The sequence below is a fragment of the Giraffa tippelskirchi genome, chromosome 5 (genome assembly GCF_054371585.1).
Source record: "Giraffa tippelskirchi isolate mGirTip1 chromosome 5, T2T-mGirTip1v1.2.pri, whole genome shotgun sequence".
NCBI classification, from domain to species: Eukaryota; Metazoa; Chordata; class Mammalia; order Artiodactyla; family Giraffidae; genus Giraffa; species Giraffa tippelskirchi.
This window is the reverse complement of record NC_137279.1, coordinates 176182820-176194988: the sequence shown is the minus strand read 5'-3', so window position 1 is coordinate 176194988 and position 12169 is coordinate 176182820. Positions and strand designations below refer to the sequence as shown.

Here is a 12169-nt window from a genome sequence, read left to right as displayed (position 1 = left end):
CAGATTATTTTCCATTGTAGGTTATTACAAGGTATTGAATATACTTCCCTGTGCTATACAGTAAGTCCTTGCTGTTTACCTACTTTATTTTTTTAAAAAATATTTCTTTGGCTGCACGGGACCTCAGTAGTAGCACATGGAATCTTCATTTCATCACGCGGGCTCTTCTGCTGCTTCGTATAGACTCTCCAGTTGTGGCACGTGAGTTTAGTTGCTTCGTGGAATGTGGGATCTTCCCAGACCATGGATTGAACTGGTGTCCCATCCCTGCAAGGCGAATTCTTAACCACTGGACCACATTACGAAAGGAAACATCCTTTCCCTGGCAGCCAGCACTTGACGCCAACACCACCGCGCCTGGGTCCTGACAGCATTTGGAGGAGGCAGAGGGGAAAAAGAAAACACTTTGCCTAAGAGAAAAACAGTTGAGGCAGGATGTTCCATTTTTTAATAGATTAAATTCATCCAAATGAGCTTCATTTAATCTGAGACCACTTGACACTGAAGTGACCAAGTGTCCCCCTCCTCTTAACTCCGTAGAAATGGACTTTCAAAGAAATATGAGCTCAGATATAAAATGCTACGTTCTTTACATATTTGAACTATGAATACAATTCTCTACATATAAACATTTTTACATGTACAAATAGAAGTAAAAACACAGATAGTGATCTATAAGGATTCATAGCACACTGATGAAAACATTTGATATGTACAGGAAATTGAATGCAGAGTGCTTCTGATTCTACTGAAATGCATACACATATTCTTTATGTTTCAGAAAAAAAATAATGAAAACTTTAAAAAATTTACAACTAATATTAAGCATCTGCTATATGCTGGCATGGTGCTAGGTGCCAAGCAAAGTCTTAGCAGGGAGAATCTTTCAGTTCAAGTCATTTCCTCAAAGGCTGCTGGGTTTGTCCTCATGGCAGAAATTCATCTGTGAATTCTCTGATGCTGCTTTAAGTGATCGGATCGGGCAAAGTCTTTGGCGCATATAGTACACAGGTAAGGCCGCTCCCTGGTGTGCCTTTTCTTGTGTCTGTTGAGCTCATCCGAACGGGAGAATGCCCATGAGCATCCATTCACATTACATTTATAGGGCTTCTCTCCTGGAACCAAGAAAGAAAGGGAGACTTGTCATGATTCAAGGTAGCATGGCACAGGGAAGTTGGAAAAGAATGGAGAAGAAAAATGTTGGGCATGTTGGAGTGGGACAGAGAGAGACAGAAGACAGAACTGGAAGGTGTGTACAGGAAAGGAAGAGGGGGAAGGCAGGATAGGCTAGAGGGCTGGAGGAGGAAGAGGAAGAGAAAAAGAAAAGTAGGAGGGGAAGCAGGAAGGTTGGTGGTGGGTAGAGAAGGTTGAGTGGGGGTTATCTACTGGGACTATGGGAGTCCATAAAGAGACAGCCCCAGAAGAGGTAGGGTCAGGACCATCCTAAGAGGTCAAACAAACCCCTCCCCTTCTTCCATCATTCTAGGCAGTCAACACCACAAAGCACTGCAGCCAGGTTGCCTCTGGAGCAGAACTAGACTCTGCTCTGAGGACTGCTTTTTATACCCTTTCAGATCGGCCAACCTTTTCTAGAGTCTTCTGGGTCCCAGACTTAGAGGGAGGTGGCAATGATCTCAAATGATCCCAGCGTTTTGTAAAGGCAGACGCCTTTAGTTATTTTCCTGACACCCTCATCCTTCAGTCTTTACTCACCTGTGTGCACACGCTCATGGATTCGCAGATGGGAAGATTTGACATACGCTTTCCCACAGTTCTTATAGGTGCAGATGTAGGGCCTCAAAATGTCAGTCCTCTTCTGTGATGGACACCTCTGAATCTTGGGATTCCACTTCTTCATTTCTACAGGTTGTCCTTGGATCAAATGAGAACTGGCAACATACAGAAGTCTAGGATATGACAATGATGACAAGGATTGTGGCATTATATGGACTCCACGGAGAGTGTCATCATTGACTGTCTTCATCTGACCCCCATAGAGAGTCTGGTCCCCACTGAAAGTCATCTGTCCTACCCTGAGGGTCTGGTATTCATCCATGGTCTTCATCTGATTCCCATAGATGGTCTTGTCTGCAGCGAAGGTCATCTGGGTTCCAGTGAGACTCTGGCATACAGTGGGGCTCTTCATCTGATCCCCATAGAGGGTCTGATCCCCACTGATGGTCATCTGGCCTCCACAGAGGCTCCAGTCATCATCAAGGGTCTTCACCTTGCTACCCTCATTGGGAATTGTCCTTTTGTTTGCATTAACAGCTGTTACTTGACAATCAGTGATAAATGTCATTGAGGTGTCAGTGACATCCATCAACTGGGTTGTTCCTGTTGGGTTTCTCTCATCAAAGGAGGTCACCTTGGGGTAAAAAAGAAAGTCACTTTAAGTTTTCAAGGGGAAAATCAAGGTTTTAACATGGGTTGTGATTAGTTCTGGATAAGAACTGTCCAGATGTGAGAATATGCATAAATCTTCATTGTGGGCCTCAAAGGATTCATTACCTGGTTCTGCATGGACTCCATTTGGCTGACCTCATCATGGGCAGTCAGAGGTACACAGAGCTCTGACTCTGGTGCAGCTGGGACTTTTGCCTCATGTATCTCATTGATCTCCTGAAGAAACTCCTCAATGTCCTCAAGTGTCACAGAGAAAGAAGTCATGGGAGCCTCTTTGCTGGTGCCTGATAACTGAACTAGATCTTCAGTTGTGGTTTTCTGCAAAAAAGTTAAAGTTAAGATACCCTATCCAGTTCAAATTCTGATTCCATACACCCACCATCACTGCTTAGCTAAAAGCCTAAAATTGCCTCTTAATTGGCTTCTGTGAATCTGGAGTTGACTCCACCCTGTGTGCCCCCCCGCCCACAGAGTAATATTTCTAAAATGAAAACACTTCCTTTGCATCTCCTATCTATTGGTGGAGGTGGGAATCTAGATGAATGCAAACACTCCACTATTCCCTGCAGAGATCTTGCTGTACAGACTTCTTTAAAATTTATGTACCCTTGATGTACCATATTATATGTCACAGGTGTACACTACAGTGATTCGCAATAGTTAAAGGTGAAGCTCAAATTTTAGTTTATATAAAATATCAGCTATATTCCTTGTTTTGTACAATACATCCTTGTAGCTTATTGTATACATAATAGTTTGCATCTTTTAATCCACTATCTCTATATTGTCCTGTTTCCACGTAGAGACTTTTCCAAAGCTGCCCCATCTCCCAGATATCCTATTGGACATTTGGTTAAATTAATGAACTTCCAACCACATTATCTCATTTTATTGACATTATTACCCCAGAAAGAGGAGCCATGATAAAATCCTATTAAAGAAGAACTCACAGAAGTTTGAAGAGGTGAAATGACTTAACTTGAATTGGACCTATCTTGCTCTGGGTGCTCACAGACCTGAACACTATGGAAAATACCCCCTGAATCTTCCTGGGATTCCCCCTGGCATTGCAGCTTCCTGAGAACTATCCTGGAAAGCAGCAGCTTCCAGAAACCAATCCAGGAAAAAGCTACTCTACAGGCAGAGGCTTAGTGTGCACTGCCCAAACTCTATGCTTTTCTTCTCAGTAGCCATCCTTATGCTTCTAGATTCCTATACATCTGGTAGAAAGTTTACAATTGACTGTCAAAAGCCACGATGTCAGTAGCTTCACATTTATCACCCTGTGTGCCTCTTTGTAGCTCTTGTCATACTCTAGTCAGACAAGTCTGCTCAGTTTTGCCATATCCCTGCCCAGTCTCGAGTTCAGCCTACCTCTCTCAGCAAACTGTCTCAGTGACTATAACCTGTCTTATCAAATATGATCTCCATTCCCATCCTGCCACCAAAGCCTGGACACTCTGCCTTGTCCTGACTCTCAGAACAGAGAGACAGATATCATAATTCTTTCCAGGCTATATTCAAAACTTATGACTATACAGCCATTGAATATGGTAGACTGAGGACACTCTGAAGTCTTCTTCTACACAAAATCCATAGAAGTAATAGATGGCTTTACATTTGTTATCTACAAGCACACTCCGAAAGAGGTGGAATTTTCCAGGCCACAGTGTAGCAGAGGCCATTGTCATTTGGAGGTGTGGAAATGGATACTTTCATGAGGCCAATGTCATTGTGGAGACACTCCACAAGAAGGACCATCAAAACCTACAGATTCTCTAAGATGAAGGCCTCACTGAAAGTCAGCTTCTAATAATGTCTTACTCTGGCATTTCCTTTCCTCCCATTTTTGCTCTTGAAATAGTGTCATGCCTGTCTGCTCCCCTTCCCCCATCACTGAACTGAAAGTTCCTCAAGGCTAGAGGACTCTACTTTTTCCTTAGAAGGGTCTGACAGATCCATTTGGACATACATCAGAGTAAAGGGACCAAATGAAGGACTTCTGATTTCCCCTCCCAGCTCTAGGTCTGCATCCAGCCTCCAAAGTCTCAGGATGTATTGACAAGTCAATGACATCTATCATCTGGCATGTTACTTGGATTTACTCTCCTCAAAGTAGTTCCCCGTGGGGTCAAAAACAGGTCTCACTTAGGTTTCCAGCGGGCAAATCAAGAGTTTTAACATGGGTTGATCTTAGTTCTGGTTAAGAACTGTCCCTGGGATGTTAAAACATGCATAAATCATCAAAGGATTCATTACCTGGTTCTGCATGGACTCCTTTTGGCCATCCTCTTCATGGGCAGTCAGAGGTACACAAAGCTCTAGCTCTGGGGCAGCTGGGGTCCTTGCCTTATGTGTCTCATTGGCTTCCTGTAGAAATGCCTTAATTTCTTCAACTGTCTGAAGATAGAAGTACCTCGACACCTCTTTGCTGTTGCCTGATACCTGAACTAGATCTTCAGTTGTAGGATCCTGCAATAAAGAAGTTCATGAGTCGTACCCAGATCTAATCCCAGTTCCACACTCCCTTCTTCTCCATCCCTGCTGATACAATCCTAATCAAGCCCACCAACATATGTTGCCCAAAGTCTGTAATTGCATCTTAATTGGCCTCTATGAATTTGGAGTTGACTCTAGTTCATATGCCCTCCACACACAGTAATATTTCTAAAATGAGAACTGTTCCTATGCTACACTTATCTATCGGTGGAGGTGGGACTCTGGACAAATGTGTGAGTGCTCCACCATCCCCTGCAGAGACTTTGCCCCACAGACTCTTTCTTAAATTGATGTATACTTGGTGGGTGATATTATATGTTACAGGGGTACAATATAGTGATTTACAGTAGTTAAAAGTTATACCCAGTTTTAGTAATTATAAAATATTGGCTGTCTGTTTTGTACAATATATCCTTGTAGCTTATTAAACACATAGGAGTTTGTAACACTTAATCCCCTGTCTCTGTATTTCCTCTCCCACAATCCCCAGAGAGACTTTTCCAAAGATGCCCTATCTCCCAGACATCCTACTGGAGATTTGGTGAAATCAATGGAAGTGCAAACACATTATCTCATTTGATTCACGCAATGACCCCAGAAACAGGAGCCATGATTAATCCCTATTAAGGAAGAATTCAGGACTTGCCCACTGGTTAAGACTCCACCTGCCAATGCAGGGGACTCACTTCCTCTTCTCTCATTTCCTTTCTTGAAATAGTGTTTTGCCTGTCTACTCCCCTTCCTGTACCATTGGACTGAAAGCTCTTCAAGACTAGAGAACTCTACTTCTTTCTTAGAAGGGTCTGACAGAGCTAGTTGGGTGGACTTCAGAGAAAAGGGATCCAATGAAGAACTTCTGATTTCCCCTCCCAGTTCTAGATCCCCATCCAGCCTCTAAAGTCTCATAGTGTGTTTGAGGTGTCAATGACATATGTCATCTAGGGTGTTACTTGGGTTTACTCTTATCAAAAGAGTTCACTTTGGGGTTAAAAAAAAAAAAAAAAAGGCCTCACTTAGGTTTCCAGGGGGCAAATCAAGGGCTTTAATGTGGGTTGATGTTAGTTCTGCAGAAAAAGTGTCCCAGGGATGTTCAAACATGTGTAAATCATCATTGTAGGTCAAAAGATTCATCACCTGGTTCTGCATGGATTCCTTTTGGCTGTCCTCTTTATGGGCAGTCAGAGGTACATAGAGTTTTGGCTCAGGTGCAGCCGGGCTTCTTGTCCCATATGTCTCATCGAGTTTCTGTAAAAGTTCCTCAAGCTCTTCTATTGCTTCAAGGTAAGAGTCTCTTGAAGCCTCTTCACTATTGACTGACCAGTGAACTTGGTCTTCAGTTGTGAAATCCTGCAAAAAAAAGTTGGAAGTTCATGTTCTCTACCTAGCTGAAATCCCAAGTCCACACACCATGTGTCTCCATCTCTGATGACTTAATTCTAGTCTAGCCCACCATCATTGCTTGCTTCAGTTCAGTTCAGTTCATTCGCTCAGTTGTGTCCGACTCTTTGCGACCCCATGAGCCACAGCACGCCAGGCCTCCCTGTCCATCACCAACTCCCAGAGCCTACTCAAACTCATGTCCATTGAGTTGGTAATGCCATCCAACCATCTCATCCTCTGTCATCCCCTTCTCCTCCTGCCCTCAATCTCTTTCCCAGCATCAGGGTCTTTTCAGATGAGTCAGCTCTTTGCATCAGGTGGCCAAAGTAAAAGCCTGCAATTGCCTCTTAATTGTCCTCTGTGAATCAGAGGTTGACTTCATCTTGTGTAGCCTCCAAAGACAGTCAGAGTAATATTTCTGAAACAAAAACTCTTCCTATGCTACCCCTATCTATCAGTGGGAAACTCGATAAATGCATGAATACCCTACCATCCCCTGCAGAGATATTGCCTTACAGAGTTTAATAAATTGTAACATAATTTTAATGTTTAAAGTTTCAGGACCCATATAGGCTGAAAATGAAATGAAGACAAAATATATTCCACGGAAATGGAAACCAAAAACCAGGGTAGCTACACTACCTCAGAAAAATTCGCTAATCACAGCTGTTGCATGAGACAAAGAAGGTCAGTACATAATGAAGGGGAACAATTAATCAAGAGATATAACAACTATAAATTAATGGACTCAACATAAGAACACATAAATGTGTTAAATAATACTACAGTTCTGAAGCCAGAAATAGACAACAACAAAACAGCAGTCAGGTACTTCATTCTCCACTTTCAACAACAGATAGATCATCCGGACAGAAGATCAATATAGAAATGTTGGACTTGAACTGTCTGTTAGCTCCTATGGACCTAACAGTCTTACCCACTACATTCAATCTAGCAGCACCTGATACACATTCTTCTCAGCTACACATAGAACAGTCTCCAAGATAGATCATGATCAAATTTCACAGAACAAAAACAGACTTAAAAATTTGTTAAGACTAAGATCATACCCAGTATCTTTTCTTACCAAAATGGTGAAAAAGTAGAAATCAAAAAAACAGAAAGATTGGAAAATTCACAAGTATGTGGAAATTAAACAACACTCCTGAGCAGCCAATGTATCAAAGAAAAGATCAAAAGAAAAGAATACATTCTGAGACAAATGAAAATGGAAATATAACATATCAAAACCTAGGGGAGCAGCAACAGCAGTTCTAGAGGAGAAGTGTATAATGATAAATGCCCTTATTGAAACTCGCAGGATACAAAGTTAACATACAAGAATTGGTAGTGGTTCTATACACAAGCAACTCTCAGAAAGAGAAATTGTTTTGAAAAAAATCCCCCTTACAATGGCATCAAAATAATAAGATACTTAGGGATAAACTTAGCCTTAGAGGTGAAAAATCTGTACAGTGAAAATTATAAGATGGTGATGAAATTGAAGAAGACAAAAAGAAGTGGAAAGATATCCCCTCTTCTTAGACTGAAAAAATTTAATATTGTTAAAATGTCCACATGACCCAAGTTGATCTACAATCAAAGGGATTCCTATCAAAATTCCAATGGCCTTTCTCACAAAATAGAAAAAGAACAATTCCGAAGTTCAACTCAATCCATCAAAGATATGAATTACAAAAGCAATTTGAGAAAGAAAATAAAAAAGCTGGAGGCATAGCACTTCCTGATTTCAAACTTATATTATAAAGCTATAGTAATTTAAACAATATCATGCTGGCTGAAAAACAGACATATAGATGAATGAAACAGAATAGAGAGTCAGAAATAAACCTATGCATGTAGGTCAACTCATCTTTGACCAGGGTACCAAGAAGACACAATGCAAAAAATATAGTCACTGAAATAAAGGGTTTTGGCAAAACTAGATTCACACAGGCTTAAGAATGAAACTGGATACCTATCTTATAGAACTTACAAAAATTCAACTTGAAATAGACTAAAGAATTAAATATAAAACTTGAAACCATGAAGTTTCTAGAAATAGACATAGGGAAAAAAATCTCCTTGACATTGGTCTTGGCAATGATTACTTTGGATCTGACACCAGAAGCATGGGAAACAAAAGCCAAAATACCCAATCAGGACTCCATCAAACTGAAAGCTTCCGCACAGTAAAGGAAACAATGAACAAAGTGAAAAAACAGCCTGTGGCTGGGAAAAAATCTTTGCAAACCATTTACCTGAGAAGGGGTTTGTATCTAAATACATACAGAAACAATACCACTCCATAGCAAAAAAAAAAATCTGACTTGTTCTTATAAATCTGACTTTGTTTTATAAATGGGCAAAGGACCTTCACAGACTTTTTTGCAAAGAGATACAGACAGCCAATAGACACATAAAAAAATGCTGATCATCACTGATCATCAGAGAAATGCAAACAGAAACCACAGTGAGATAGCATCTCATACCTGTTAGAATAGCTATATTAACAAAAAGAGAAGATATAAATTTGGGGCAGGATGTGGAGAAAAAGGGGTCCTCGTACACTGCTGTTGGGAATGCAAATTTTTTGCAGCTGTTGTGGAAAACATTATGGAGGTTTCTGAAAAATTTAATACTAGAACTACTATATGATCCAGTATTCCACTGCTGGGTGTAGAAAGGAAATGAAATTTATATCTGGAAAGAGATCTACACTCAGAGGTTCATTGCAGCCCTAGTCACCATAGCCAAGATATGGAAACAACCCAAGTGTCTGTCCACAGGATGAATGATAAAGAAAATGTGTTCTTCAGGTATCCAGAGCTTTTGGAAAGTTTATTTTATGCCATTTTGCTTTTGTGGAAAACCTACATTAGTACCTGTTTTCAATAATCTAAAAGAAAGAAAGAAAAACCCAAGAAAGAATTTTTGCTTTTACAAAAAGAGGTGAAAATGAAAATAGTGCTCATCATTTGTTTTGCAGTGAACTTGAGTAGAGTGGCAGCCCCTTCCTGGGGAAGTACACTCAGCATCTCCTTAGCAGCACAACATTGAACTCTGTCTGTGACCATCTGTGCTTTATGTCCATTTATTTTGCTAATCCTTGTGCAGGAAGTGTCCTAAACTAACTGCCTCATTGCTGTATGCCATTTCAGCTTACACATGTTTTCATAGGAATGTGCCACTTTCTGAGAGCAGAGAAAGCCTGTATATATACTACAGAACATTATTCAGCCATCAGAAAGAAGGAAATCCTGACATTTGTGACAACATGGATGAACCTAGAAGGTATAATTCTATGAAATGTCAGAGAAAAACAGGAACTAAAGGGCATCCCAAGTGGCGCTATTGGTAAAGAACCAGCCTGCCAATGTAGGAGACATAAGAGATGCAGGTTCAATCCCTCGGTAGAGAAGATCCCCTGGAGGCAGGCATGGCAACCCACTCCAGTATTCTTGCCTGGAGAATCCCATGGACAGAGGAGTCTGGCAGGCTCCAGTCCGTAGGGTCCCAAAGAGTCAGATGCAACTGAAGCAACTTTACACCCATAGGACTGGAGACAAGAGTGGTGGTTGCTAAAGGCTGAGGGTCGAGGAAATGGGAGATGTTGGTCAAAGAGCACACAAGTCATAAGACAAATAAGTTCTGAGGATCTAAGGTAGAGCCCAGTGATGATAGTTAATCATGCTGTATTGGATACTAGAGATTTGCTAAGAGAGTGAATCTGGAGCATTATCACCCAAATCAGAAAGGTAACCACATCAGGTGATGATTGGGTTAACCACTTTGAGTGTGGTCATCATTTTACAACATATACAAACATCAAATCAGCATATTGTACACTTTAAAACTATGGGAGTTTGTCAGTTCAGTTCAGTTCAGTTCAGTAGCTCAGTCCTGTCTGACTCTTTGTGACCCCATGAACCGCAGCACGCCAGGCCTCCCTGTCCATCACCAACTCCAAGTCCACCCAAACTCATGTCCATTGAGTCAGTGATGCCATCCAACCATATCATCCTCTGTCATCCCCTTCTCCTGCCCTCAATCTTTCCCAGCATCAGGGTCTTTTCAAATGAGTCAGCTCTTCATACCAGGTGGCCAAAATATTGGAGTTTGAGCTTCAACATCAGTCCTTCCAATGAACACCCAGGACTAATCTCCTTTAGGATGGACTGGTTGAATCTCCCTGCAGTCCAAGGGACTCTCAAGAGTCTTCTCCAACACCACAGCTCACAAGTATCAGTTCTTCGGTGCTCAGCTTTCTTTATAGTCCAACTCTCACATCCATACATGACTACTGGAAAAACCATAGCCATGACTAGATGGACCTTTGTTGGCAAAGTAATGTCTCTGCTTTTTAATATGATGTCTAGGCTGGTCATAACTTTCCTTCCAAGGAATAAATGTCTTTTAATTTCATGGCTGCAGTCACCTTCTGCAGTGATTTTGGAGCCCCCCAAAAATAAAGTCAGCCACTGTTTCCACTGTTCCCCCATCTATTTCCCATGAAGTGATGGGACTGGATGCCAAGATCTTAGTTTTCTGAATGTTGAGCTTTAAGCCAACTTTTTCACTCTCCTCTTTGACTTTCATCAAGAGGCTCTTTAGTTCTTCACTTTCTGCCATAAGGGTGGTGTCATCTGATTTGTCAGTTATACCTCAATAAATCTGGGTAAAAAAATATAATTTTTTTCAAGGAAAGGAGAAATCAGTGCCCCCTCATGGATTATAACTTCCTCTCTAAATTGTCCAGTTTCTACCAGAACTCACCCAGGCCCCTCCACACATGGCCATGCATTTTGCACATCCTTCTACCCTTTCCACAGAGGTTGCAGCCACTCTGTACCACGCAGTGATCTGGGGACTCTGGGGACCATCCAGGTGGCAGCTTTGCCTTCAAGAGGCCTTTGGGAACTGGAGCCAACTGGACAAGTCTCAACCACTGTCCACTCTGCAGGAATGGGACTGTCTGACCAGGACACCTCCTGGGCAGTGCATGCATGCAGGGTTGCCCAGTCAACAAGGCCCCAAAGCAATGAACCATTTCGAATATTTGGGTTCCTCTTCCCCAAGTCCTAGTCCCCTGCTAGGACTCATGACTGTCCACCTAGGAGTTGCTGACCTTCCACCCCAGCGCACAGACTTTGGCCACTGTTTAGCAGGTGCAGACTCACCATTGATGCATCCATCATGTGCTCAGGGAACTCAGTGTGGCGGGTCGAGAGTTGCCAGGATCGGGCTGCTGGCTGGAGCACCTGGCCTTTTATAGAGCCTGGGAGGGATGTACTGGGGTCCCAGACCAGCACTCTTTGGCTGGCCACGCCCTGATGGGCGGATCCCATCCCTCAGAAACCAATCACCTGGGAATTCGCGACCTCTGAGGGTACCTACCTGATTAGGTTACCCACAAGGCACTTCAGGACATTTTTAGTCTTTTGCCAGGTGTTCAAACATTGTGGGGTAAATGAGTTACACAATTCGCCTATTTAATCCTTACCACAGTCCTATGAGGTGGAATTTATAACTGTCAGCATACGATGCAGAAAGTGAGGCTCAGAGAGGTTAAACAGGTTGCCCGAGGTCACGCCGAGAGTCAGTCACGTGTTCTAGATTTGAACTCAAAAGGTTTAGCGTTTGTAATCCAGGTCCTTAAACACATCAGAGGTATCAACCCAGGATCCAATCAGCCACTGAGTTCTGTTTATTTCATCCCTTGGCTATAAACAGATCAGAAGTACCTCCAGGGTGAAATCCTGGATTTGATGAGATCACCTAGAAATCATTTTCATGTCCCCTCCCCCATCCCCAACTGTCACTGTAACTTGTTTCATCCCGGTGGAGTGATCCACGCCTGGGGTCACAAGAGTGACTTCCGATC

The 12169-nt window shown here is 42.2% G+C and overlaps 1 protein-coding gene across 1 annotated transcript; it reads right to left on the bottom strand.

The window, feature by feature from the left end:
• Positions 1-425: 425 nt before the first annotated feature.
• Positions 426-11573, bottom strand: LOC145504375 (uncharacterized). Its single transcript, XM_081484966.1, has 6 exons — positions 11466-11573; positions 6040-6252; positions 4666-4878; positions 2512-2724; positions 1714-2368; positions 426-1115 (listed from the first exon to the last, which is right to left on the bottom strand). The coding sequence occupies exons 1-6, from the start codon at positions 11481-11483 to the stop codon at positions 940-942; spliced, it is 1488 nt and encodes a 495-aa protein (XP_081341092.1). The 5' UTR covers positions 11484-11573; the 3' UTR covers positions 426-939.
• Between the last annotated feature and the right edge of the window lie 596 nt (positions 11574-12169).

Excerpts from the sequence above, each read along its gene's own strand:
- LOC145504375 (XM_081484966.1), bottom strand. Across the intron at positions 2,725-4,665 it reads AGGAGTCCATGCAGAACCAG|AAAACCACAACTGAAGATCT; the intron begins GTAATGAATCCT and ends ACTTTTTTGCAG. Across the intron at positions 1,116-1,713 it reads CCATGAGCGTGTGCACACAG|GAGAGAAGCCCTATAAATGT; the intron begins GTGAGTAAAGAC and ends TCTTGGTTCCAG.